The sequence below is a fragment of the Bos grunniens genome, chromosome 15 (assembly GCF_055505025.1).
Source record: "Bos grunniens cultivar Pamir isolate PY7600 chromosome 15, Bosgru_T2T1.0, whole genome shotgun sequence".
NCBI classification, from domain to species: domain Eukaryota; kingdom Metazoa; phylum Chordata; class Mammalia; order Artiodactyla; family Bovidae; genus Bos; species Bos grunniens.
The window spans coordinates 54,482,735-54,508,635 of record NC_141179.1 but is presented as its reverse complement, the minus strand read 5'-3'; the positions used below and the strand labels follow the sequence as shown (position 1 = coordinate 54,508,635).

Sequence of the window (25,901 nt, the reverse complement as noted above, 5' to 3'; positions counted from 1 at the left end):
ATACAGAAGTTCTTAAGGTTCTGAACTGTAAAGACTGTCAAAAAGCTGACAAAACAAATATATCACCAGCACAACCAAAATTTTCAACACACACAAAGTCTTGCACTTTTTTTCAGAAAAAAATTCAATTTGATTCAATTCCAAAAGAGCCACAGGGCTTCAAGAAATTAAAAAAAAAAAAAAAAACCACCTAAGAATTTCACTTAAATGCCAGTGACTTTACTACAAAATTTCATTTCCAGTTTTACAAAGCAGGACTGCCCTTCCTTTTATCAACAGACCTAATTATGCCAAAAGAATACTGCTAAGCAATATACTTCAGAATATACTGAAGTATAACAAGATTGCTAATTCTGTTGTTTCCCACTCAAAAAAGTGTAATGTAAATATTTATGAAGCCGGTGTTTTTTACTTTTTTAATTAAAAGCTATCATGAGACGTCCCTAGTAGTACAGTGGATAAGAATCCGCCCAACAATGCAGGGGACACAGGTTCTACCCCTGGCCCAGGAATATTCCACATGCCACAGGGCAACTAAATCCCTGTGCCACAACTACTGAGCCTGAGCGCCACAATTACTGAAGTCTCAGTGCCTAGACCCTGTGCTCTGCAACAAGAGAAGCCACCACAATGAGAATCCCCCGCACCAAACCAAGAGTGGTCCCTGCTTGATGCAGTAAGAGAAAGCCCACTCACAACAACAAAGATCCAAGGCAACTAAAATAAATAAATAAAATAAAAGCCATCATGAATATTTAACTGTGAGTTAGGTTATGTTTTAGCCCTTATGTAAAATTTAGCCTTTCAGCCCTTGTTATCTGCCGCTGCTGCTGCTGCTAAGTCTCTTCAGTTGTGTCTGACGCTGTGCGACCCCATGGACGGCAGCCTACCAGGCTCCTCCATCTACGGGATTTTCCAGGCAAGAGTTCTGGAGTGGGTTGCCATTGCCTTTTCTACTAACCTACAATGACCTGGTCACTCTGTTCTGGGCTTCAGTTCTCTCTTCTGTAGAATGAGGGACCTGGGTTAAAACAACAATTCTTAATCTTTTTCTCTGCAACCCTTTGAGAATCTGATGAAAGCTACAGGTGAACTCTTCATACAACTGTACACAAACATTGTATAACAATTTTATAAACAACAATTTATAATGGCAAAACATTGGAAACAGTCTAAATATCCCCCAGTGGATGATTAAGTAAATTATGTTACATCCACTCAATCAAAGTCTTTGTAACTATAAGTAGCAAGAAAAAAACCTTTCATGTACTGATGTGAAAAGATATCCATCATGTATTGTTATATGAAAAAAAAAAGCAAGTTACAGAACAGTAGTTATAATACATAACCTTTTGTGTAAAAAGATCAAAAAAATTAAATATATTTGAATTTCCATGTATAAGCATAAAGAAATTGGAAGAATAAACATGAATCTCTGGTGAAAATGGAAAATGAAAAAAGGGATAAGAGGAACCTTTTCATTGTATACTTTCTTTTATTTTTGTTTGAATTATGTTTATTGTCTATTAAAGTCTTAAATTTTAAAATATTGCATGTAAACTCAAGAGATCTAGACAACCTGCTAAAGCTAGATTATTATTCCCAAACTCTGTTCAGCAATATTCTTCTATGTTTTGATTTAACAAGTATATAATGATATACACTCAACGATCCAACAATAAGAACATTTAAGGAAAAATATTTTTCATGATGGTCCTCATACAAACATACAAAGTAACTGATGGACACTCAGTGGCTCAAAAGAGCCTAATTTGGGATCTCATTTTCTATCATTTTTCTTAATCACTGATACACAAATTTCTTCAAGGAAAAAGTTTGCACCAATTATCAAGTCATATGTTCGCTTATGGTTCAAATCTCAGACCTGTTATTTCATAAGGAAGCCCAGGTTTTGGAAACAAATTTCTTTTTTACTTGACCATATAAATCTATAGTACGAGTAGGAAGACCAGAGAAATATTCCCTTATTTTTTTTACCATAATCTCAGAATTTGAGGCAAATTAAACAGCATACGAGATCATCACACGCATTCACAAATTGGACAATGTTTGGGAAGTCCTTCATCTTATTTGAGCAGCAATCAGATGAACTGGGTTTTCATTCTTGGGCAAGTTACTCAACCTCTCTTGGCCTCAGTTCCAGGTGTAAAATGGCAATAAAAGTACCTCATAAGGATGCTATTAAGCTTAAAAGGAATAGGAAGGTACACAGAAAGTAAGACATAGAAAATAAAAGGTATCCTAGGACAGTGGCAGGTGTCTGCTTGAATCAAAACAGACTGCATTCTGGAACCTGTAGTTTTTAGGGACTGCACTTTCATATACAAGCAATGCCTCTTTTTCCCTACTGAAAATAACACATGGCAGAATTCCCGACCCAAAAGATGCACATATCTGGCTTTTCCTAATTATGTTTCTTGAAAAATCTCTTCCTAGGTAAGCTTTTATCAAAGAACTCTAGCTGTTGTGTTGACTGGATATGTCTGAGTCCTAAGTTATAATTTTGTTTTGTGTTTTCAATAGGGCACTTTCTATGTCAAGCTCAGCACCAGACTGGCAGGCTGCTGGGGGGTGGGGAGGGGAGGCAAAGCCGTCGAAGGCAACAACAGTCCTTCAACAGACGGGTAACTGGCAGGAAAATAGTAGGAAACTTACACTGCCATGGAGACAGAAGCAGCCGCCGCCAATCAATCTCGACTTTCAAAACTTTTAAACCCCATCCGTCTTTTTTGCAGAGCACTACTGGAGCTTATTATTAGTATTATTATAAATATAAATAGCAGTTACTTATTACTTCTCTACATGCCAAGCTCTTGCTAAGCATATGTTTTTCAAGATTCTGTGAAAATTGCATATATGACCTCATACTCTCAACCCACTCTACCCTCAAGTCTGAAAAGCTCCCTTCACATCCTCAAAATCAATCTGCCCCCTAAACTTCGTATACTCCACATCTCTTACAGACCCACTCAGGCCCAGGAGTCACATCTTCACAAGACCACGCTCTTCACCCAACATTAAACGAAGCACTTGTCGGAACCTCCACAGCCCCTGCGAAGTTTGGTACCCTCCTCCACTCACCAATTCCAATCTGGCCCTAACTTGTTCCAAGAAATGTTATGACTCCCTCCAAACTTCTGATTCCAAACCCATCGTGCCTGTACTTCATTCCGAAGTTCAAAATTCAGAAACACAAACTGACTCTGGGCAGAGCCCGGTTCCAACCCCACGAGAACTCTTTACACCCGCTCGATCAGGGCCTGGGACCCTCCACCCTCTAAGTAGGCCAGGCCGGGGCGCGGCGGCCTCGCTCCGGACCCCAACGGGAGGAGGGAAAGCTCCACCTGGCTCCGCGGGCGCGGCGCGCGACTCCTGCTCCGGCCTGGGCCCCGCGGCGGCCGCGCCCCCGTCCCGACGCGGGCGGCAGCGCTCCGGTGGGCCGCGGCGGGCGCGCTCGCCCAGCACCTCCGCGTCGGCCTGCCAGTCGTCGCGGGCCCGACGGCGGGCCCAGCCAGCTCCGCGGGCGCGGCAGCGCGGGCAACACGGGCCCGCCGCGTCGGCAGCGCGTTGGGCGCAGCCTCGGCACAGCGAGTGGCCGCACGGCAGGGCCGCCGCCTCCCCTGGGGTCTCTAGGCACCCGGCGCAGTCCGACTCCTCCGGCCGCGGCGGTGACGGCGGCTGCAGCAACGGTGGCGGCAACACCAGCAGCGCGGGGCCAGCGGCCGGGCCCGGGGTGCCCGTTTTGGCTGCCGCTATCTCGTCACAGCGGCCCCGCCGACCCCGCCGACTCAGAGCTGCCGCCGCCGCCGCGGAAGAAGCCCGAGTACTCGGACCTGCCGCCGCCATCTTGTTTCCCGTTTGTAGGGAGAGTCCGTTGCGAGGGAGAAGAGTAGAGGGCGGGGCAGTGGGCGGTGGGCAGCGCTGTATACATATTCATGAGGGGCGGGGCCCCGGACGTGTTCTCCCCGGGTCGGGTTGGCGGGAGGTGAAACCTTATTAATATTTATTAGTTACCCTGTATATATCTTGTCCTCGGCCTTGCTTTTTCAGTCTTTGCCACTTCCTCTTAGATGAGCGAAATCACGTTGAGAACTGAGAGGATTTATTTGGAAACTCTGAGCGATATTAAACTATGAAGTTATTACACTTAGTTATCCTGCAGTTATCCTGATAACTGAGGCTAAGCAGAGTGAGGAGTATGTGAATTGTCCAGAACCCTGCCTCAGTGCTTCATTTATTGTGAGGTTAGCTGTTGCGACATGAGAGTAATCCTACTAGCAGCTTCTTGTCAGTTCACATCTCAGTATACACTCTCTTCAGATTCCTTCCTGAAACTTCCCTCCCTTGGCTGGGAAAAAACAGTTTCCTTGATTTTTTTTTTTCCCTGCCCTCAGCTCTTTTTCGGACTCTTTCTTGAGTCCTCCCGCTTGTTTTAGGGGCTTAAATGGGGTTATTACTCGAGGCTCAGACCTCAGTCCTCTTCCCACTCCTTTCCGTGTGTTGGCCCCCCAGCCCCTACCCTATGTCACATTTTCTTCCCGCTGAAACTCCCGAATTGAAACTTGCAGTCCAGACCTCCTCATTCCAGCCCTGCATAGTCAAATGTCTGATGGAAACATAGTTTTAGATGTCTGATGGAAACATAGTTTTGGATGTCTGCATCCCTCATGTACCAAACTAAAGTCACTGTCTTCCACCCTCCTTTCAACAGCTTTTCTGATTTGCCTCATTCTAGTTCAGTTCAGCTCAGTCGCTCAGTCGTGTTGACTCTTTGCGACCCCATGAATCCCAGCACACCAGGCCTCCCTGTCCATCACCAACTCCTGGAGTCCACCCAAACCCATGTCTGTCGATTCGGTGATGCCATCCAGCCATCTCATCCTCTGTTGTCCCCTTCTCCTCCTGCCCTCAATCTTCCCCAGTATCAGGGTCTTTTCCAATGAGGCAGCTCTTCACATCAGGTGGCCAAAGGATTGGACTTTCAGCTTTAACATCAATCCTTCCAATGAACACCCAGGACTGATCTCCTTTAGGATGGACTGGTTGGATCTCCTTGCAATTCAAGGGACTCTCAAGAGTCTTCTCCAACACCACAGTTCAAAAGCATCAATTCTTCGGCGCTCAGCTTTCTTTATGGTCCAACTCCCACATCCATACATGACTACTGGAAACACCATAGCTTTGACTAGATGGACCTTTGTTGGCAAAGTAATGTCTCTGCTTTTTAATATGCTTTCTAGGTTGGTCATAACTCTACTTTAAGCATCTTTTAATTTCATGGCTGCAATCACCATCTGCAGTGATTTTGGAGCCCAAAAAAATAAAGTCTGCCACTGTTCCCGCAGCTATTTGCCATGAAGTGACGGGACCGGATATCTCTAGTAAAGGTGCTATTCTTCCAGTCCCTCAAGCTCCAAACCTGGTAATCCTTACTTCTCCCTCACACCCCACATCTGTCAGTTTCTTAGTCCTGTCAATTCTTCCACCAAAATGAACGTTTTCCTACCTATCCTCTCTTCTTCATCCCATTCCCACTGCCCAATTCAGTCTCATCATTCTCTCACCTAAGTTATTGCAATAGCTTCTATTAATTGTCTCCCTACCCACAGACACTCTTCCTCCAATCCATCCTCCATAGCTCTAGGCTTACTTCCTGAAGAACAGCTCTGACCACGCCATTCCTTCTTGGCTTAGTCACTGAATGAGGTGCTCAGACTTTGATGCCAGGGCCCTTTCTGGATGCAGAAGGTGTGGGAGAAACAATGGCTTCCCTCTGACAGAGAGATGGTCCTGCTACAGCAATTCTCCCACCCTTTGCTTTTTTGTTTTTTTTTCACTTTAAGTAGATTTGGAGCAGGAAGGCATTAAGCAAATGGCATTTCCTGTTGGGAATCTTTATAGGAAAGCGCAAGTTTCGTAAGGAGAGCAAAATAAAAAAAGTACATAATGTAATGGAAGGGATCAGAGGCCCTGGGTTTTCATGAGATTGCCTGGAAACAGCGTCTGAGCTGATAGTAAACCAGTCCAAGGCAGAGTGATTGGTGGAAGTCAGACAGCAGAGAAAAGAAAGACGTGGATTCCCAAAATGAGAACCAGATGGCTACAGGACAGTGAAGAATTGAAGAAGGGTCAATGAGTAATTGAAACAAGGGCTTGTGTGCACGGAGGCCCAGACAGTCAGAATCCTGCCAAACACAGAAGTATGGGCTTAGCCAGGCTGTCCTTCATCCAGAGGTCCTCTTTGTTACACTTCCCACTCTAGGTTCTTGAGGACGCTTTGGCCAGATTGCGACAAAGGGTGGGTGGGGGGCTGTGGTCCAGAGATCAAGCCAATTGCCGTTAGAGATGCAGCCCTTGGTGTGGGTTGTTCACTCTTGACGGTTTGGGACTCTTAATCTGAAGTCTGTTTACTATTGAAGAAGCTGAACCAAAGTAGTATAGCATGCCTTCTTAGATATGAATAAAGACGGGAAATTTCTTTTTGCAGTGGGAAAAAGCAAGAGTTCAGAGTAGTACTAGATCAAAAGCCAGGAGATCTAGAATTTGTCATGACCACTTTCTCCCTTTCATTGGGCTTCCCTGGTAGCTCAAATGGTAAAGAATCTGCCCGTAATGCAGGAGACCTGGGTTCAATCCCTGGGTCGGGAAGATCCCCTGGAAAAGAAAATGGCAACCCACTCCAGTATTCTTGCCTGGAGAGTTCCATGGAGAGAGGAGCCTGGTGAGCTATGGTCCATGGAGTCACAAAGAGTCAAAACATTACTTATTTATTTTTGGCTGTACTGGGGTCTTTGCTGCTTCAAGGGCTTTCTCTTGTTGGGGAGAGTTGTGGGGCATGGGCTTCTCTGCAGTGGCTTCTCTTGTGGAGCACAGGCTCTAGGATGTGTGAGTTTCCGTGGTTGTGGCACACGGGCTTACCTGTTGTGGTGCATGGGCTTAGCTGCTCCGTGGCATGTGGGATCTTTCCAGATCAGGGATTGTACGTGTGTCTCCTGCATTGGTGGGAGGATTCTTTACCACTGAGCCACCAGGGAAGCCCCTAACTTGTATAATTTCTAACAGATGAACTCTCTCTGGACCTTAGTCACCTCATCTTTAAAACAAGAATGCTCAAGTTCATCAGTTCTCAACCTGGGGGGCATTTCAGAAAGACACACACACACACATGCCAAAGTCCCTTCTCAGATCTACTGAACCCAAAATACTGAGGATGGGATGCCAGCATGTAAATTTTTTATAATGCCACAGGAATTCTAATGAATACTCCTAGATCAGGCCACTACAATAGAGTGGTCTATTCAAAGACCAATTCAAATGTCCCTTCTAGCTCTAACAGTCTAGAAGTTTCTGTTTGGGGGAACGCCCCATTTTATGCAGTTTCACTGAGACTGGGGAAGCTGAACCACAGAGGTAGTCTTCTCCCTGCCCCAGGGCAGCCAGAACATGACATATGACCTAGGCTCAGCCACGTGGCCACTCCTCTCTGAACTTTGAATCTTCAGGGGATGACACAAAAACATATTGACACATTTAGAATCATTCACAGGAATGGATGGGCTTCCCAGGTGGTACAGTGGTAAAGACCACGCCTGCCAATGCAGGAGACGAAAGAGACACAGGTTTGATCCCTGGGCCAGGAAGATCCCCAAGAGTAACAGTTACTGGACAGAGGAGCTGGTGGGCTACAATCCATGGGGTCGCAGAGTCAGACACAACTCAGCACACAACAGGAGTGGGCACAGTAGGTGTGCAACCACAGTGGGTCCCTCGGGGGTTGCGATAGAGGGGGGAGTGTCCCTACCATGGTGACGGTGGTCATGCCAGAGTGCTCCTGAGGCATGAACTTGGCTGTAGTGCCTGCTGCCTGGCCTTCCTAGGTTAAACCTATTTTTCCACATGCAGGTTACCAGCCTTCCTGTCAACTCTATACCCTTTGAGTAAATTCCTTTTTTCCCCATTAAATTGCTCACAACGTCTGTTGTTTGTAACAAAGTACTCCAACTTAGAAACAGGTTTGTTGTTTCTAAAGCGACACCTGATCATAGTTGTCAGGGCTGCTTCCTACGTTATGAAACCATCTGAAAAGCTGAGCCCAACAGCCTGGAGCAGAAGAAGCCGGGGTGCAGGTGATGCTTTTCCCCTAAGCTCCCACCTGTGACACAGTCACGTTAGTGCACTCATCGAGGATGCCAGCTGGAACAGGTTGTGGCGCAGCCACACCTACCAGGGCTTCCTCTCCAGCTACCTTTGCTCTGCCACTCATGCCACACTTTGTGAGGACTGCATCACTGCCAAAGCTCCCTGCCATCCTTCTCATAGTGGTCCATACCACTGCTCTGGCTTTAGCCCTCCTCATCCTCATCACAGCAAACCTTCCCTCTTCCGGCCAGCTGGAGGCTCCAGCTACTTCCTGCTAGACTGAGGGCTATTGGTTTGGTTCCAGGTGGAGACAGGCTGTTCTTCCCTGCAGCCCCCAAACCCCTTCTTGCCAGCCTAGGCACTGAGTCCCTCCTGCAGGCCTCACACACCCAGGAAGGCTCAGGCCCTCAGACCCTTCCAGCCCCACCCCTCCCTCACCTTCCTCCTCTCTCCTGGTGGCCTTCTCTTCTCTTCCTCCCTCAAACCAGATTTCCCCTTGTGATTTGCCCCCTTCCCTTTTGCTTTAAAGATTTTTTGCTGCATTCTTAACTATCACTCATCTTCAGGGCCTTCCCTTTTGTTTCAGGGGAAAAGCAGTTTTTGCAAAACTAATCCTTCTACCTGTCTTCTTTCCAGCCTCCTCCAGATTCTTGCCAAATACTCTACAAACACAGAAAAGACTTGGTCCCTGCCCCACTCAAGGCCACAGCCTAAACAGACAAAATTATACATAAATAATTATCACAGGGGGGTAAAAAAGACTATTATAACAGAACTACAAACTCTAAAGCTGAGACACATACAAGGTGCTTTGGAAGCAGAAAGCAAAGTTGGGGTGGGGAGGGAGGGAAGGTTTCACAGAGGAGGAGACCTGTGAACTCTGATTGGAGGATGAGGAAGAGTTCACTAGGTAGACACAGGGAAGGCATTCCAGGCAGAGGGAAAACAGGAGCAGAGGTGCAAATGTATGAAAGTTCACAATCTGTGTGGGACTGACAAAGAATCTGATGTGGCTAGAACAGTGGGTGGACATGAGGCTTAGGACACTTGAGAAGCAAAGGAACTAGAACTTATTAAGTAACTACCTACCACATACTAAGCACAGGCTCAGCAGTAATCCGTCTATCTCATTTAAACCTAAAGTAACCAGATAATCACGATGGAGTGATCACTCACCTAGAGCCAGACATCCTGGAACGTGAAGTCAAGTGGGCCTTAGGAAGCATCACCACGAACAAAGCTAGTGGAGGTGATTGAATTCCAGTTGAGCTATTTCAAATCCTGAAAGATGATGCTGTGAAAGTGCTGCACTCAATATGCCAGCAAATTTGGAAAACTCAGCAGTGGCCACAGGACTGGAAAAGGTCAGTTTTCATTCCAATCCCAAAGAAAGGCATTGCCAAAGAATGCTCAAACTACTGCACAATTGCACTCATCTCACACTCTAGTAAAGTAATGCTCAAAATTCTCCAAGCCAGGCTTCAGCAATACGTGAACCATGAACTTCCTGATGTTCAAGCTGGATTTAGAAAAGGCAGAGGAACCAGAGATCAAATTGCCAACATCCACTGGATCATCGAAAAAGCAAGAGAGTTCCAGGAAAACATCTATTTCTGCTTTATTGACTATGCCAAAGCCTTTGACTGTGTGGATCACAATAAACTGTGGAAAATTCTTCAAGACATGGGAATACAAGACCACCTGACCTGCCTCTTGAGAAACCTGTATGCAGGTCAGGAAGCAACAGTTAGAACTGGGCATGGAAAAACAGACTGGTTCCAAATAGGAAAAGGAGTACATCAAGGCTGTATATTGTCACCCTGCTTATTTAACTTAGATGCAGAGTACATCAGGAGAAACGCTGGGCTGGATGAAGCACAAGCTGGAATCAAGACTGCCGGGAGAAATATCAATAACCTCAGATATGCTGATAACACCACCCTTATGGCAGAAAGTGAAGAGGAACTAAAGAGCCTCTTGATGAAAGTGAAAGAGGAGAGTGAAAAAGTTGGCTTAAAGCTCAACATTCAGAAAACGAAGATCATGGCATCTGGTCCCATCACTTCATGGCAAATAGATGGGGAAACAGTGGAAACAGTGTCAGACTTTATTTTTTTGGGCTCCAAAATCACTGCAGATGGTGACTGCAGCCATGAAATTAAAAGATGCTTACTCCTTGGAAGGAAAGTTGTGACCAACCTAGATAGCATATTGAAAAGCAGACACATTACTTTGCCAGCAAAGGTCCATCTAGTCAAAGCTATGGTATTTCCAGTAGTCATGTATGGATGTGAGAGTTGGACTGTGAAGAAAGCTGAGCGTCAAAGAAGTGATGCTTTTGAACTGTGGTGTTGGCGAAGACTCTTGAGAGTCCCTTGGACTGCAAGAAGAACCAACCAGTCCATTCTAAAGGAGATCAGTCCTGGGTGTTCTTTGGAAGGACTGATGCTAAAGCTGAAACTCCAGTACTTTGGCCACCTCATGGAAAGAGTTGACTCATTGGAAAAGACTCTGATGCTGGGAGGGATTGGGGCAGGAGGAGAAGGGGACGACAGAGGATGAGATGGCTGGATGGCATCACCGACTCAATGGATGTGAGTTTGAGTGAACTCCGGGAATTGGTGATGGACAGGGAGGCCTGGCGTGCTGCAATTCATGGGGTTGCAAAGAGTTGGACATGACTGAGCAACTGAACTGAACTGAACTGAACTGAATACAGGTACAGAGAATTCAGCAGTGAACAAGACAGGAAGGTGTGTTTGCTGACCAAGCTTTGGTGGGACCAGCTTTAGTTACAGTATCTGGCACATTCCAGATGTTATGGAATGAATGCATGTTCCCTCCTTTAGTTATGTCTATAGTGTTTAGCAAGGTTTAAAGTTCAGAGCATGCCAAAAAAGAAAAAAATTCTGTTTAACACATAAGCACATTGGTGGAGAAAAAGAACTCTTTAATTTCTTTAAATGTCTCCCTCTAGATGCCTAAAACTCCACCTTGAGTCTGCAACTTGTTTCAATTTCTCTCTCTGCTGCTCCTTCCCATCCCCTTGGTCTTGCCTTCTCCTTTCCCTACCCTCAAGCTCTGGTCCAAGATACCAAGCAAAGAATTCCCTCTTTTATTTGGTTGTTCTTTGAAGGGAATAAAGGTGGCTCTAAAGGCAATGGCACCCCACTCCAGTACTCTTGCCTGGAAAATCCCGTGGATGGAGGAGCCTGGTAGGCTGCAGTCCATGGGGTCCCTAGGAGTTGGACATGACTGAGCGACTTCATTTTCCCTTTTCACTTTCATGCATTGGAGAAGGAAATGGTGACCCACTCCATTATTCTTGCCTGGAGAATCCCAGGGACGAGGGAGCCTGGTGGGCTGCTGTCTATGGGGTCACACAGAGTCGAACACGACTGAATCGACTTAGCAACAGCAGCAAGAAGCAATCTCAGATATGCAGATGACGCCACTCTTATGGCAGAAAGTGAAGAAGAACTAAAGAGTCTCTTGATGAAAGTGAAAGAGGAGAGTGAAAAGTTGGCTTAAAACTCAACATTCAAAATACTAAGATCATGGCATCCGGTCCCATCACTTCATGGCAAATAGATGGGGAAACAGTGGCAGACTTTTTTTGGGGGGGCTCTAAAATCACTGCAGATGGTGACTGCAGCCATGAAATTAAAAGACACTTACTCCTTGGAAGGAAAGTTATGACCTACCTAGACAGCATATTGAAAAGCAGAGACATTACTTTGCCAACAAGGTCCATCTAGTCAAAGCTATGGTATTTCCAGTGGTCATGTATGGATGTGAGAGTTGGACTATAAAGAAAGCTGAGTGCTGAAGAAGTGATGCTTTTGAACTGTGGTGTCGGAGAAGATTCTTGAGGGTCCCTTGGACTGCAAGGAGATCCAACCAGTCCATCCTAAAGGAGATCAGTCCTGGGTGTTCATTGGAAGGACAGATGTTGAAGCTGAGACTCCAATACTTTGGCCACCTGATGTGAAGAGCTGCCTCATTTGAAAAGACCCTGATTCTGGGAAAGACTGAAGGCGGGAGAAGGGGACGACAGAGGATGAGATGGTTGGATGGCATCACCGGCTCAATGGACATGAATTTGGGTAAATTCTGGGAGTTGGTGATGGACAGGGAAGCCTGGCATGCTGCAGTCCATGGGGTTGCAAAGAGTCGGACTGAGCAACTGAACTGAACTGAAACTAAAGAAGCCCTTTAGGTCCAACAGATAGCAATTAAGGAAATAAAATGGGAAAACACCCCGCCTTAACTCTACTTCAGAGTGAGACACGTAAAAGGCAAAACTTTTAGGGCCACTGGGAGTCCACACAGGTCAAAATTCTGGGAACCTATCTGGCCGGGCAAACAAAAAGTATCCAGCACACTTTCCATCTCATCCTGCTTTCTTCTGTTTTCCAACTCACAGTCTGAATGGTCTCTCTGAAGCATGAATCTGGGGAATGGGGAGGGGAGAGGATTAGATGAAGAGGATCAAAAAGTACAAACTTCCAGTTATATACGATAACAAGTACTGGGGATATAATATACTACTTGATCAATATAATTAACACTGTTGTATGTTATATATGAAAGTTGTTAATGAGAGTAAATCCTGAGTTTTCACCACATGGAAAAGGAATTTTTCTTTTTTTAAAAAAAAATTTATATGAGATGAGGAATATTCCCTGACTTTATTGTGGTAATCATTTCATGATTTCTTGTTTGTTTAGTCACTCAGTCTTGTCTGACTCTTTTGCGACCCCACGGACTGTAGCCTGCCAAACTCCTCTGTCCATGGGATTTCCCAGGCAAGAAGACTGGAGTGGGTTGTCATTTCCTTTTCCAGGGGATCTTCCCAACCCAGGGATCAAACACGCATCTCCTGCATTGGCAGGCCGATTCTCTACCAGGGAAGCCTCTTTCATGATGGATTTAAGTCAAATCACTATGCCATACACCTGAAATTTATAGTGTTGTATGTCAATTATATCTCAATAAAACTGGAAGAAAAAATACAGCATGATCTAAAATAAAATAATAAAAGACAAACTTTTCTCTGCTAGTATTGATCACCTTTTACAATATAAATAGCATGTCTTATTCTAGTCTGTTTTTCTCAACTCGTCAAAAAATCCTTCTGCAATTATTGTTGCTGAGAGGAAGGGACAGTTAGGGAATTTGGGATGAACATGTACACACTTTCATTCCCTGGTGGCTCAGACGGTAAAGAATCTGCCTGCAATGAGGGAAACACAGTTCAATCCCTGGGTGCAGAAGATACCCTGGAGAAGAGAATGGCTACCCACTCCAGTATTCTTGCCTGGAGAATTGCATGGAGAGAAGAGTCTCATAGGCTTCAGTCCAAGGGGTTGCAAAGAGTCAGACATGACTGAGCAGCTAACACACACACATACACACTGCTGTATTTAAATGGATAACCAACAAGGACCTACTCTATAGCACATGGAACTCTGCTCAATGTTATATGGCAGCCTGGATGGGAGTGGGGTTTGGGGGAGAATGGATACACGTATATGTATGGCTGAGTCCCTTCACTGTTCACCTGAAACTATCACAACATTATTAATCAGCTATACCCCAATACAAAATAAAAAGTAAAAAAAAAAAAAAAACCCTTCTGCTACTTTTACTTTTTTTGGACCAAGTACCCCAGAAGGAGGGACTCATGGCCCTTCTCCAGGAAGAATGGGAAGGAGTAAAACCCTCATTTTGTCATAAAAAATGGATGGACAGTCAGTTCAGTTCAGTTGCTCAGTTGTGTCCGACTCTTTGTGACCCCACGGACTGCAACACACCAGGCCTCCCTGTCCATCACCAACTCCTGGAGTTTACCCAAATTCATATCCATTGAGTTGGTGATGCCATCCAACCATCTCATCCTCTGTCGTCCCCTTCTTCTCCCGACTTCAATCTTTCCCAGCATCAGGGTCTTTTCAAATGAGTCAGCTCTTCACATCAGGTGGCCAAAGTATTGGAGTTTCAGCTTCAACATCTGTCCTTCCAATGAACACTCAGGACTGATCTCCTTTAGGATGGACTGATTGGATCTCCTTGCAGTCCAAGGGACTCTTGAGAGTCTTCTCCAACACCACAGTTCAAAAGCATCACTTCTTCAACGCTCAGCTTTCTTTATAGTCCAACTCTCACATCCATACATAATGACTGGAAAAGCCATAGCCTTGACTAGACGGACCTTTGTTGGCAAAGTAATGTCTCTGCTTTTTAACATGCTATCTAGGTTGGTCACAACTTTCCTTCCAAAGAGTAAGAGTCTTTTACTTTCATGGCTGCAATCACTATCTGCAATGATTTTGGAGCCCAAAAAAAAAAAGTCTGCCACTGTTTCCCCATCTACTTGCCATGAAGTGATGGGACCAGATGCCATGATCTTCGTTTTCTGAATGTTGAGTTTTAAGCCAACTTTTTCACTCTCCTCTTTCACTTTCATCAAGAGGCTCTTTAGTTCTTCTTCACTTTCTGCCGTAAGGGTGTTGTCATCAGCATATCTGAGGTTATTGATATTTCTCCCGGCAATCTTGATTCCAGCTTGTGCTTCATCCAGCCCAGTGTTTCTCATGATGTACTCTGCATCTAAGTTAAATAAGCAGGGTGACAGTATACAGCCTTGACGTACTCCTTTTCCTATTTGGAACCAGTCTGTTTTTCCATGCCCAGTTCTAACTGTTGCTTCCTGACCTGCATACAGTTTTCTCAAAAGGCAGGTCAGGTGGTCTGGTCTGGATGGACAGTAACACTGACCAAACTGAAAAATTTGCCCCAACTATGTTCTGGATGTTCAATTGCTCTCCTATAATATATGTATTGGGTTTCCCTGGCTGTTCAGTGGTAAAAAAAATCCACCTGCCAATGTAGGAGATGCAGGTTTAATCCCTGGGTTGGGAAGATCCACTGGAGAAGGAAATGGCAATCCACTCAAGTATTCTTGCCTGGGAAATCCCATGGACAGAGAGCCTGGTGGGCTACAATCCATGGGGTCGCAAAAGAGTCAGGCACGACTGAGTAACTGAACAACACCAACAAAATATGTATCAGAAAGCCTGAGAGGGAGGGTGAGAGTTGGAGGCCACTGGATTCAGGACTGGAACTTCAAATTAACCTATCTTTAGATTCGAATTTGGCCAAGAGGGACAATGGATTTTGTACTACTATCACTGTCTAGTTCTTCTGAACCCAAACTAGCTGGCGACAAGAGGTGGTGCACTGAGGATCAGTGTCTTTTTATGTGAAAACAGGAAAAAAACCCAACTTGCCTTAGAAGAGAGTACTGTGATGGGAGCAGAAGAAAAAGTCGGGGAATACAGAAGAGCCTCATAAAGACTGACTTCCGCTGGTTGGGACAGAAACAGATACGACATGGGTTTAGTTCCTTTGTCTTAAAGGAGGATGGGATTCTATACCAATCCACCAGTGACTGACTGATTTGTTCTCTAGAATGGTCATTGTTCCACAGTTCTTCGTTTTCTAGACTCTGGGTTCTGCTACCTCCATCCCTGAGAAAAGCCTACAGCCAAGTCTCCTGGGACTGTGATGTTGCTGAGTGACCACCAGGGGGCAAAGCAAGACTACGAAGCTCTCCCCACCATCCCTTCCAGTTTCCATGGAGTCAAATTCAGCCGGAATCCGCTTTAAAAATCATCCAAGGCTTTTTTGATCAAACATCTTTGCTTACAGGCAAAAAAGCCAAGGTCTAAAAAAGAGAAATCATTTTTCAAGGCCACATAGTGAATTAATGGTGACGTTGGAACCAGAAACCAAGTGTACTGGCTATTCCAATGTTATACAGGTTCTACCACATCAAGCTTTCTTCTGTCTCATATTTTATTCTAGAATACACTGGTTTTTAATAATGTATTTTCCATAAAAACGACTTGTCTCTCTAGTTAGATTGTAAGTCCTTGGGGCCAGGGACCATGGTTTGCCCAGCACTGTATATCTTCTCCTTCAGAACCTAGCATATAGCTCTGTAGACAGCCTATGCCCAACACCAGGTGCAAGATTTCAACAGACATTGTGAAACTGCTGTCTGGTGGGCCCAGCCATGGTTCCTGAGAACACAGAGATGGAAACAAATGACTATAATTCAGGAGGTGAGGTTTTTTTGGTTGTTGTTTTTTTTTGGGGGGGGCCACACTGTGAGTCATGTGGGATCTTAGTTCCCTCACCAGGGATTGAACTTATGCTCCCTGAATTGGGAGCACACAGTCTTAACTACTGGACCACCAGGGAAGTCCCAGGAGGTGAGTTTTTAACAGCGGTGTAGACAGAGTGCTGTGGAAGAACAAGAAGAGGAAGTGACTACCTGGATACAAAATTGAGTTCTAAAGGAAGAATGAGAACTCATCAAAGACAGGAAATGGGAATTCTGAATAGAAGAAACGGTAGAATAAGCCAACATATAGAGACATAATAAGCTACCCACTCAAGTATTTCTGGGCTTCCCTTGTGGCTCAGCTGGTAAAGAATCTACCCGCAATGTGGGAGACCTGGGTTCGATCCCTGGGTTGGGAAGATCCCCTGGAGAAGGGAAAGGCTACTCACTTCAGTCTTCTGGCCTGGAGAATTCCATGGGCTGTATAGTCCATGGGGTCACAAAGAGTCGGACACGACTGAGCGACTTTCACTTTCACTTTCATGGAGGGATGAGGGCATGGTGTGTCAGGTGAAAACGAGTGGTTCTGAGTAGCTGCAGGGCAGTAAAGAAGCTTGAGGTCAGTTGCAAAGCTGGTGTCTACTCGTTCACTTTTCATCGTAGAGACAGTAAGTACCCTGCAAGTGCCGGGCAGCACTGTTGTACATAACGATGGTTGTGAGATGATAATAAAAGTGAGGTCAGTAATAATAATAATGATGAAAATACAAGTGTGGTTTAATTCCAAGGATTTGGTGTCTTGAATTTAGGGTTCATTCCTCACGGGAATCAGATAATCCAGATAAATATTCTATCCTTCTTTTATTAAAAAAATAGTCAGTAAGCCCTTTGTACGTGCTCAGCACCGTTCTATGAACTAGGAATATAACAGTGACCAAGGATTGAGGTCCAGGCTATTATAGAGCTGTCATTGCTCATGGGCGAGGCAGATAATAAACAAATGAAGACATGCCTTTCAGATAATGATGTGACACAAAGGAAGTAAAAGAAGGCAACATGACAGGAAATAACTGAAGGGGGATATCATTAGATAGGTGGCACAAAGGACCCCGTACTGAGGAAGTGACATTTGAGCTGAATGAACTGTCAGCTGCAGGGAAAGCCGAGGGAAGAATATCCCAAGCAGGAGAAATCTCCAGGGCAAAGACCCTGTGGGGTGTACAGGCAGCCTGGTGTGCCCAGGGACAGGAAAAACTACTAGAGCCTAGCAGCCACCGGGAGGATGGTCTATAGTCAGAGGGCAGGCAGAGGCCAGGTCATGGAAGGGTGTTCAAAATGTGGCAAAGGGTTTAGATTTTACTCTAAATGCAATGGAGACTTTTGAAGCAAGACAGTGATGTTGAATGATTTACACTTTTAAAAGCTAGCTCTGGTGGCTCCTCACTCTACCTTTGGGTGGATACAGTGCCTGCCACTGTCTGGCTGTGGAATCCAGTCATGTAGCACTGTTTACTGGTGCTCTAGCTTCATCTTCACAGACCTATGGAAGGAAGTCTCTGAGGACAAACTGCTTTTTGAAAGTCCCCCTGAGCTTGGGGGAGGCAGGAACAGAAGGTCCATTCTCCTTGGTGCTTGGTGAGTGATGATGCTGGCAGTGAAGGAGGCCTCTGGTCAGTTGCTAAGCTTAGGACCTGGATGAAGGATGCTCCCACTCCACGCCTTCCATTAAAGACACTTTGTCCCCACTCAGCGTCCCTCCTGAGGGCTCTATGAAATTAAGAGCTGTGTGTTCCTTCGTCTTGCTTTCTTCACACCTCCCTCAGAATCACTGTGTGCAGGCTGTCCCAGGAAGAGACATGAGGGGGAAAAAGGACTTAGGAGTATTCACATAGCCACATAAGTACCCATACAAATAAATATGGATGGGGCCAGGGACCATGTTTTGCCCAGCGCAGAATATCTTTTTTCATTCTAAAAGCAATTTATTTAGGCTAACTATATGCACAGAGGATGAGATGGCTGGATGGCATCACCGACTCGATGGACGTGATTCTGAGTGAACTCCTGGAGATGGTGATGGACAGGGAGGCCTGGAGTGCTGGGATTCATGGGATCGCAAAGAGTTGAACACAACTGAGCGACTGAACTGATATGCACAACATCTGGAGATCCAAATGAATATGTCCTAAAATAACTGTAGTTTTTTTTTTTTTTGCATCAAAGCTATTTATTTATTATTTTTATGGTTGTATTGCCTGGCATGCAGGATCTTAGTTCCCCAACCAGGGACTAAATCTGCACCTCCTGCAGTGGAAGTGTGGAGTCTTAACCACTGGACTGCCAGGGAAGTCCCAACAGTAGGTCTTAAATGATTTTTACATGGATGAATAACTGACCTGACTGAAGGGTGGAAATGGAATGGTGATTGTTCACTTTACAATAACATCAACTTTAACAGCTCTTTTAAATAAGACTCTCCTCTTTAATGTATCTAAATTGGATACAACTTTCAAGAGTCAATTCATTCATCCTTTCCAGGACATCAAGTAAAGACAGTGTACTGGAACTGGTTTATAAGGGCTCTGGAGAAAGTGAAAGTTGCTCAGTTGTGTCCAACTCTTTGAAACCCCATGGAATATAGGGTGGGCTTCCCTTGTGTCTCAACTGGTAAAAAATCCGCTTGCAATGAGGGAGACCTGGGTTCGATCCCTGGGTTGGGAAGATCCCCTGGAGAAGGGAAGGGCTACCCACTCCAATATTCTGGCCTGGAGAATTCCATGGACTGTATAGTCCATGGGGTCACAAAGAACTGGACACTACTGAGCGACTTTCAGATACACAGGACTATAGAGTCGATGGAACTCTCCAGGCCAGAATATTGGAGTGCGTAGCCGTTCCCTTCTCCAGGGGATCTTCCCAAGCCAGAAATCGAACCCAGGTCTTCCTCATTGCAAGCAGATTCTTTACCAGTTGATCCACAAGGGAAGCCCAAGAGTACTGGAATAGGTAGCCTATCCCTTCTCCAGAGGATCCTCCTGACCCAGGAATCAAACCGGGGTCTCCTGCATTGCAGGTGGATTCTTTACCAACTGAGCTATCAGGGAAGCTGGAGAGCCCAGTGGTAAATTTTCAGCAATTTTCCAAGCAGATTGTTAAAACTGATCATTACTAAACATTAATAAATTTACAATTAAATGTTATACTTGAAACATTCAAATTCTTGCCTCCTAATTAGTTTAATGCATTTTACTATCAGTGTTCTTGAAGTTATTTATATGTACCTGTAAGATGGAAATACTGCATAATGGTGGCCTACTGTATGTCACAACCCCATATTCAGTGATGTCCATCTGTAGCCTGAAATTGACCCTGATGGGAATATTTACACCATGAAAATTGGCAAATGCTCTAAACCAGGGCTTTTTTCCCCCGGAGAACTATCAGCATACCTCAGGTGTAGTATGTATTATGTAGTCATCTTATATTAATTCTCATATGGTGAATCTGCTTTTAGAATCTTACTTACAGAACTAAATGGACTGAGAAAACTTGCCTTGACACTGAAGTCTATGATCCTTATTGCTATATTAATTTTACATAAGCAAGCAGCCTGCAGTCCAGGATGCCTGTTGGTCACAAATAACAAGTCACAAGAGGACTATTTGAAAGAATTAGAATCTTGTTCAACAAACCTTTCTTTAGCAGTTACTATGTACAAAGATATATGCTGAAGGCTAGGGAAGATATTAGATAAATAACAGTGCATGTTCTCCTTTTAGAGGAGATGACAAAAAACCTTTGGTGATACAATGTGGTAAGTGCTATAATGGAGATACAGAAGCGGGGGGAAAGAAGGTCATCAGAGAGACTTCAGTGAGAACCTGGACTATCAGCATCAGTGTCTCTCTTGTTCTCCACTGTGTTCCTAGCACCTTGCACAGCGCCTGGCTGGCACAGGGTTGGTTATCAATAACTATTGGATGAATGAAGGAGTTTACCTCGATCCTGGAAAAATAAGACAAACAGATAAGAGTGGGTAGAGGCAGGGTGTTTGAAAAACACACGGACTTCCCTGGTGGTCCAGTGACTGAGACTCCGCATTCCCAATGCTGGGGACCTAGGTTCAATCCCTGGTCAGGGAACTAGATCCCACAGGCTGCAGCTAAGGCTCAGAGGCTGCACCTACAGATCCCCTGTGCCGCAGCTAAGACCCGGCACAGCCAAAAAACAAATAATTTTAAAAAAGAAAAAACACAACGTACAGAGACCTGGGTAGGGGAGGTAAGGGGAAGAGCTCAGCATATTTCAAGAGAGAGAATGTTTAAATTTAATGTGGCATGAGGGGTCCAGGGGCTAGAACTGATAAGGATGAGAGTACAGAAGAGGAGTTCTCTGCCTCAAATCTCTGTAGAGCTCTAAAAAGACCAAAGGAGTTGGCTTGTTGTGCAGCCCCAAGGTCAGCGTTAGGAGCAATGTGGGGAATCTCAGAGAAATCAGATTTAGTTAGAGAACTTTCTAACAGATCTGTCCAACAGTGCGATGGGCAGACTAGGAAGGTTGTGAGCAAGTTCTCTAAGAGGGTAGCAGACAGGTGGCAGACAAACTTAGTGAGACAGATTGCTATGGGTAGATAGATTTTTTTTCCTGACTGGATTTTGGAAGAATTTATCAAATCTCCTTTTTAAGAGTATTAGATAATATATGGGCTTCCTAGGTGGCACAGTGGTAAAGAATCTGCCTGCCAAGGCAGACCACACAGGAGACATGAGTTTAGTCTTTGGGTGCGGAAGATCCTCTGGAGAAGGAAATAGCAACCCACTCCAGAGTGGGTTTCCAGGCAATTTTCTTGCCTGGAAAATTCCATGGACAGAGAAGCTTGGCTGACTATAGTCCATGGGGTTGCAAAGAGTCAGACACAACTGAGCAACTGAGCAAAGATAATATATGGAAAATCATCATGAACAGCATTTCTACAGAAGACACAGGAACTTTCCTCAAGGGTTTGTTTCTTTTTCTTTTTTTCTTTTTGCTGTTTTTATTTATTTATTTTTTGGCTGTACTGAGAGGCATGTGGGATCTTGGTTCCCCAAGCAAGGATCGAACCTGTATCTCCTGCACTGGAAGTGCAGAGTCTTAACTGCTGGACCACCGGAATTTCCAAAGGCTTGTTTCTTATGTCAGTCACTGAGAGCAATAGGGGTGCTGAAGGGTCTCCCGTGAGAAAGTAAATATCTTTTCAAGTCATTGAGGTCTTCACTCCATCATGAAGCAGTTATCTATCCAGTATCTTTGTGTATCAGGGACTTTGCTAAATTCTGGAAATATAGATACAAAAGAAAAAAAACAAACCCTGCCCTCAGAGTGCAGGGTGGAAAGGCAAATATTTACACTTCAATAGTTAAAATACCATTTGCTACCAAAAATTTGCTTTGCTTGGGGGACTCAGGGAAGCCCTGAAAGAGAAATGACTCGGAGCTGACTTTTGAAAAGTAAAACAGAATTCACTACATGAAGGAAGAGAAAGATAGTCCAGACAGAAAGGAAACGTAGACTAAGCCATGGAAATTAGACAATGCATGGGCAGGTGGGGAGGTGAGTGGCTGGTGAAAGTACAGGGTAGGTGGCAGTTAAGAGCCAAAATGCACGCGGCCTTGAATCCAGAGCTGCCTCACTGGAAAAGACCCTGATGCTGGGAGAGATTGAGGGCAGGAGAAGGGGACGACAGAGGATGAGATGGCTGGATGGCATCACCGACTCGATGGACATGAGTTTGGGTGGACTCCAGGAGTTGGTGATGGATAGGGAGGCCTGGTGTGCTGCAGTTCATGGGGTTGCAAGGAGTCAGACACGACTGAGCGACTGAACTGAACTGAACTGAATCTGTCAACAATTGGAAGTCGATAATGTTTTATCCTATTATTTATTTAATAAATTTTTTATTTTGAAAGAATTTTAGACTGACAGAAAAGTTGCAAAGGTAGTACAGAGTTTTTTCTAAGAACCATGGATCTTTCATCCAGTTTGGCCCAGTGTTATCACCTTACATAGCCACGGCACCTTTGTCAAGACTAAGAAACCAATGTTCGTACATGACTATAAATTAATAGACTTTATTTACCAGTTTTTCCACTCATGTCCTTTCACTATCCCAGAATCCAAGCCAGGATATCACATTGCACCTAATGTTTTAATGTTTTTCTTTTTACTTCCAATAATGGGTCTTAAGTGGGAAGATGATGTGATCAGGTTTGTCAGTAGGAATAATCTACGTAATTTTTATGGCAATTGTGAAGAAAATAGATTGGAGGTGCCCACACTAGGGGTGGAAGACTTGCTAAAAGGCTACTAGAGAAGTCCAGTAAGAGATGATGATGGCCTGAACTCTGAGGACATTAAGGATGGACAGGTGTGTTGACACCTTTTTGATCTTATGGTAGAGACCTTTCCTGAAGTAGAATGGATAGGATATAGGGGAGGGCAATGTCAATCCATCTCCTTTATCTGAGATGAATCTATGTATATAGCAGACTTTAAACAAAGATGGAGAAAGGAAAAGATCTCTGTCCCAGATCCTTGGGATGAGATTATTTCTTCAATTAAACACTAAACTTAACTCTGAGTGCCCTGAAAGCCTAAGCAAAAAGGGAAGCATGAGGACATTTCCTTCTCCAGGGGATCTTCCCCACCCAAGGATCTCATCATCTGTTAAAACGAAGCATACTCAAGGGAGAGGAAGTGGCCAGGTTGGAGAAGAAGAAATTAAGCCTGGAGGGCACCAGCAGCAGATCCTGTTTGTCTCTGATTCAGAGGGCTCTGGGGAGGCTCTGTTTCTTTTCTTTTTTTTTTTTAAGATTTCATTGCTGCGGACCATGTTTAAAGTCTTTATTGAATTTGTTGTAATATTGCTTCTGTTTTAGGTTTTGATTTTTTGGCTACAAGGCATGTGGGATCTTAGCTTCCAAACCAGCTATTGAACCTGCACCCTTCCCACTCCCACCCCTACACACACTGGAAGGCAAAGTCCTAACCACTGGATTGCCACGGAGGTCCCCCAGAAGCTCTCTTTCTGGGGACACTGGTTCCTCCAGCACTCTCTGTTCTTGGAGAGCATCAACTGGCAACACAGGAGGTGGGGACCCCAGTTATCTTTACAGACAGAGTCGTAAGTGTTTCAACCTGGAAATGTGATTCCCTACCAGAGAGGGATGTGATTCAATATCCCTTCTGTCTTATCTCTTACTCTTCCCAGTCTGCTCCCCTCCAACATTTACTGAATTTCCAGCAGCTCTGCAAGAAGTTCCTCTGGGGAGGAAGTTGAGGTCCAAAATTGGGATAGATGAACTTACCCAAGACATCCAAGCAAGCCAGGGAGAGAGCCAGGACAGGAGCCCTGTCCTTTTGAGTTCAGAGTTTGCGTGTTTCTTGTCTGGACAGAGCTGGTGGTTCTCTTCTTAGGTCCTATTAATTCATACACTCATTTACCACGAGGTATGGGACACCAAGGATGGGCTGAGGTGAGGGGCTCCAGGCCCTTGCCCCCACCCCCACCCCATCAATTTCAGGTAAGAAAGACAATGCTTCGACCTAAAGCCCTTACTCAAGAGGATTGAGTATGACCAACCCTCTCAGAAAGGTGCAGGCCCTGCCTGCAGAGGCAAAGGAAAGACTGTGTCCTGCTTCTGGAGTGCTAGGGTGGGATGGGAGGGAGCAGAAGATTCGCAGAGGAAGGGCCAGGGATCCCGCATGGCGCCTCTAGATTCGGGGATAGCTAGCCAGAGCATTCCAGGCGCCTGGAATTCGGACCCCTTCTCTTCGAGATCTGAGTGCTTTGACGTGCTCATCCCACGTGCGAAACAATTGTGGGATTAAAAACATTAAAAGATACTTAAGATACTAAGGTCCCCATTTTAGCACGGGGATCTGGGAAACAGACTCAGGTGGAGTGGCCAAGTGCACAGACCATTAAGAACAGCAAGTGTCCCGATTTCATCCAGAGGCGGGGTTCTGTGCAAGCACCATGGAACTCCCTCACCTGGGCGCCTGTCGGATCCACAGCCCGCTTCGCCTTTCCGACCCCGACATCTCTCCCTTCCCCACCCGAAAGTTTCTAACAGGGTTCAGTCCTCCTGGGCTCGGGGCGCCGCGGGGAGTTAGGGGTTAAAACCCGTGGCCCGGGTGGCTCCTTCCCCCTCCCCAGCCCCCTCGCCTCCTCTCGGCGCGGCGCCTGGAGCGTCTGTCCCAGAGACCGGCACGAGAGAGGAGGGGGAAAGTGGGCCTGTTTCTCGGGTGGCCAATCCACCGAGCCCGCGGTGCCTCAGAGGAGGCGCCAGGGCTAGGCCAGCGCCAGGCCGGGGCTGCCTGCTTCCCGCGGCAAAGTACAAATGCGCCCGAGCGCGGCGCCTGGCGCCCTTGGCGTGCACAGCCGGCCCGCGCGCAGCCTCCCCCCGTGGCCGCCGCGCCGTCGCCGCCGCGGGTACCGCCGCGCCGCCGGGCTCCAGGACCCGGCAGCCCGACCCCGAGCTCTGCGAGCAGGGGGCGCCGGCCGCTTCTAGCCCGCACGCCCGGAGCAGCCCGCCGGTCCCGCGCGCCTGGCCCAACGCTGCGCAGCTGGGCGGACTCCGGTCCTCCCTCTCCCGTCTTTCTTCTCCTCCCCTCCCTCTCACCTTCTCCTTTACTTTAATTGCTTTCCCCTCTTGCACACCTTCCTGTATCCCTCCAACCCTTTCCCTCCGTTGGCTTTCCACCTTCCTCCTATTCCCACCTTGGACCTCCCTTTTTGTCCTCAACACCTTCCTCTCAACCCTTCTCTGAATCTCTAACCCTAACCCTCCCCGGGTCTGTGGATTGCTTTGTGCCCCTGGGCGTCAGTGTCCCCCGCATCTCACTTTCCCCGAAGTCCCCTCCCGGCTCAGCGCCTGAGGGCCTGGCCCTGGGGAAGAAGGATGGTTCCCGAGGTAAGGGTCCTCTCCTCCTTGCTGGGACTTGCGCTGCTCTGGTTCCCCTTGGACTCCCACGCACGAGCCCGTAAGTAGCGGAGTGGGTGTGCTGGGTGGCAGAAGAGGGGACCCTGGGGATGTGCTGGAAAGTGCCAGGACTTGGAACCCCAGACTGTTCTGACAGCCATCCAGCGAGCACCTGTGCCGGGAGGGTGGAGGCTTCTCTGCGGACCAGTTAGGGCTGACCAGACTGGGGGGAACTCGGCAAGACTCAGAGCTAAGGGGGCTGCGGCCACGGACCCGAGGGTGAGGGACCTGAGAGCAGTGGGCGAGAGGGCAGGGCACGGTGCTTCTTCTGGAGGAGCGGGGGATGCTTATTCCTAGCAGAGAGTCTGGCGTGTTTGGCGGCAAGGGTGTGATGATGAAGAGGCTATTGCATTTAAAGAGAGCCGGTGGAAAGAAAGAAGAGTTAACTGGGATAACTTTCCCATTGCTTTTCTCTTTTGAGACTTACAACACTCCGGTCAGGTGGGTATTATCATTTGCATTTTACAGATGAGAAAACTTAGACTGAGAGAGGAAACTTGCTCACGTTGACAGAGCTAGTGAGCCATCCGAAGCCAGAGTCTTCAATTCCCAATCTGATGCTTTTCCCCCTGGTCCCACAGCACCTG

General features: G+C 46.1%; 2 protein-coding genes across 4 annotated transcripts in view; one reads left to right on the top strand and one right to left on the bottom strand.

The window, feature by feature from the left end:
* RNF169 (ring finger protein 169) overlaps nt 1–7,977 on the bottom strand; it is a 91,256-nt gene extending 83,279 nt beyond the window's left edge. Inside the window, exon 1 of one of the 2 annotated variants that reach the window (XM_086340842.1) lies at nt 3,366–7,977. In XM_086340842.1, the coding sequence (XP_086196968.1) occupies nt 3,366–3,867 (502 nt within the window). In that variant the 5' untranslated portion in view covers nt 3,868–7,977. Of the gene's footprint in view, nt 1–3,102 lie in introns of both variants that reach the window. The other variant, XM_086340844.1, reaches the window with a different exon arrangement.
* Nucleotides 7,978–24,696: 16,719 nt separating this feature from the next.
* The window catches only part of CHRDL2 (chordin like 2), a 33,956-nt gene continuing 32,751 nt past the window's right edge, over nt 24,697–25,901 (top strand). For both annotated transcript variants that reach the window (XM_086340797.1, XM_086340795.1), the window contains exon 1: nt 24,697–25,315. In XM_086340797.1, the coding sequence (XP_086196923.1) occupies nt 25,234–25,315 (82 nt within the window). In that variant the 5' untranslated portion in view covers nt 24,697–25,233. The remainder of the gene's footprint in view (nt 25,316–25,901) is intronic.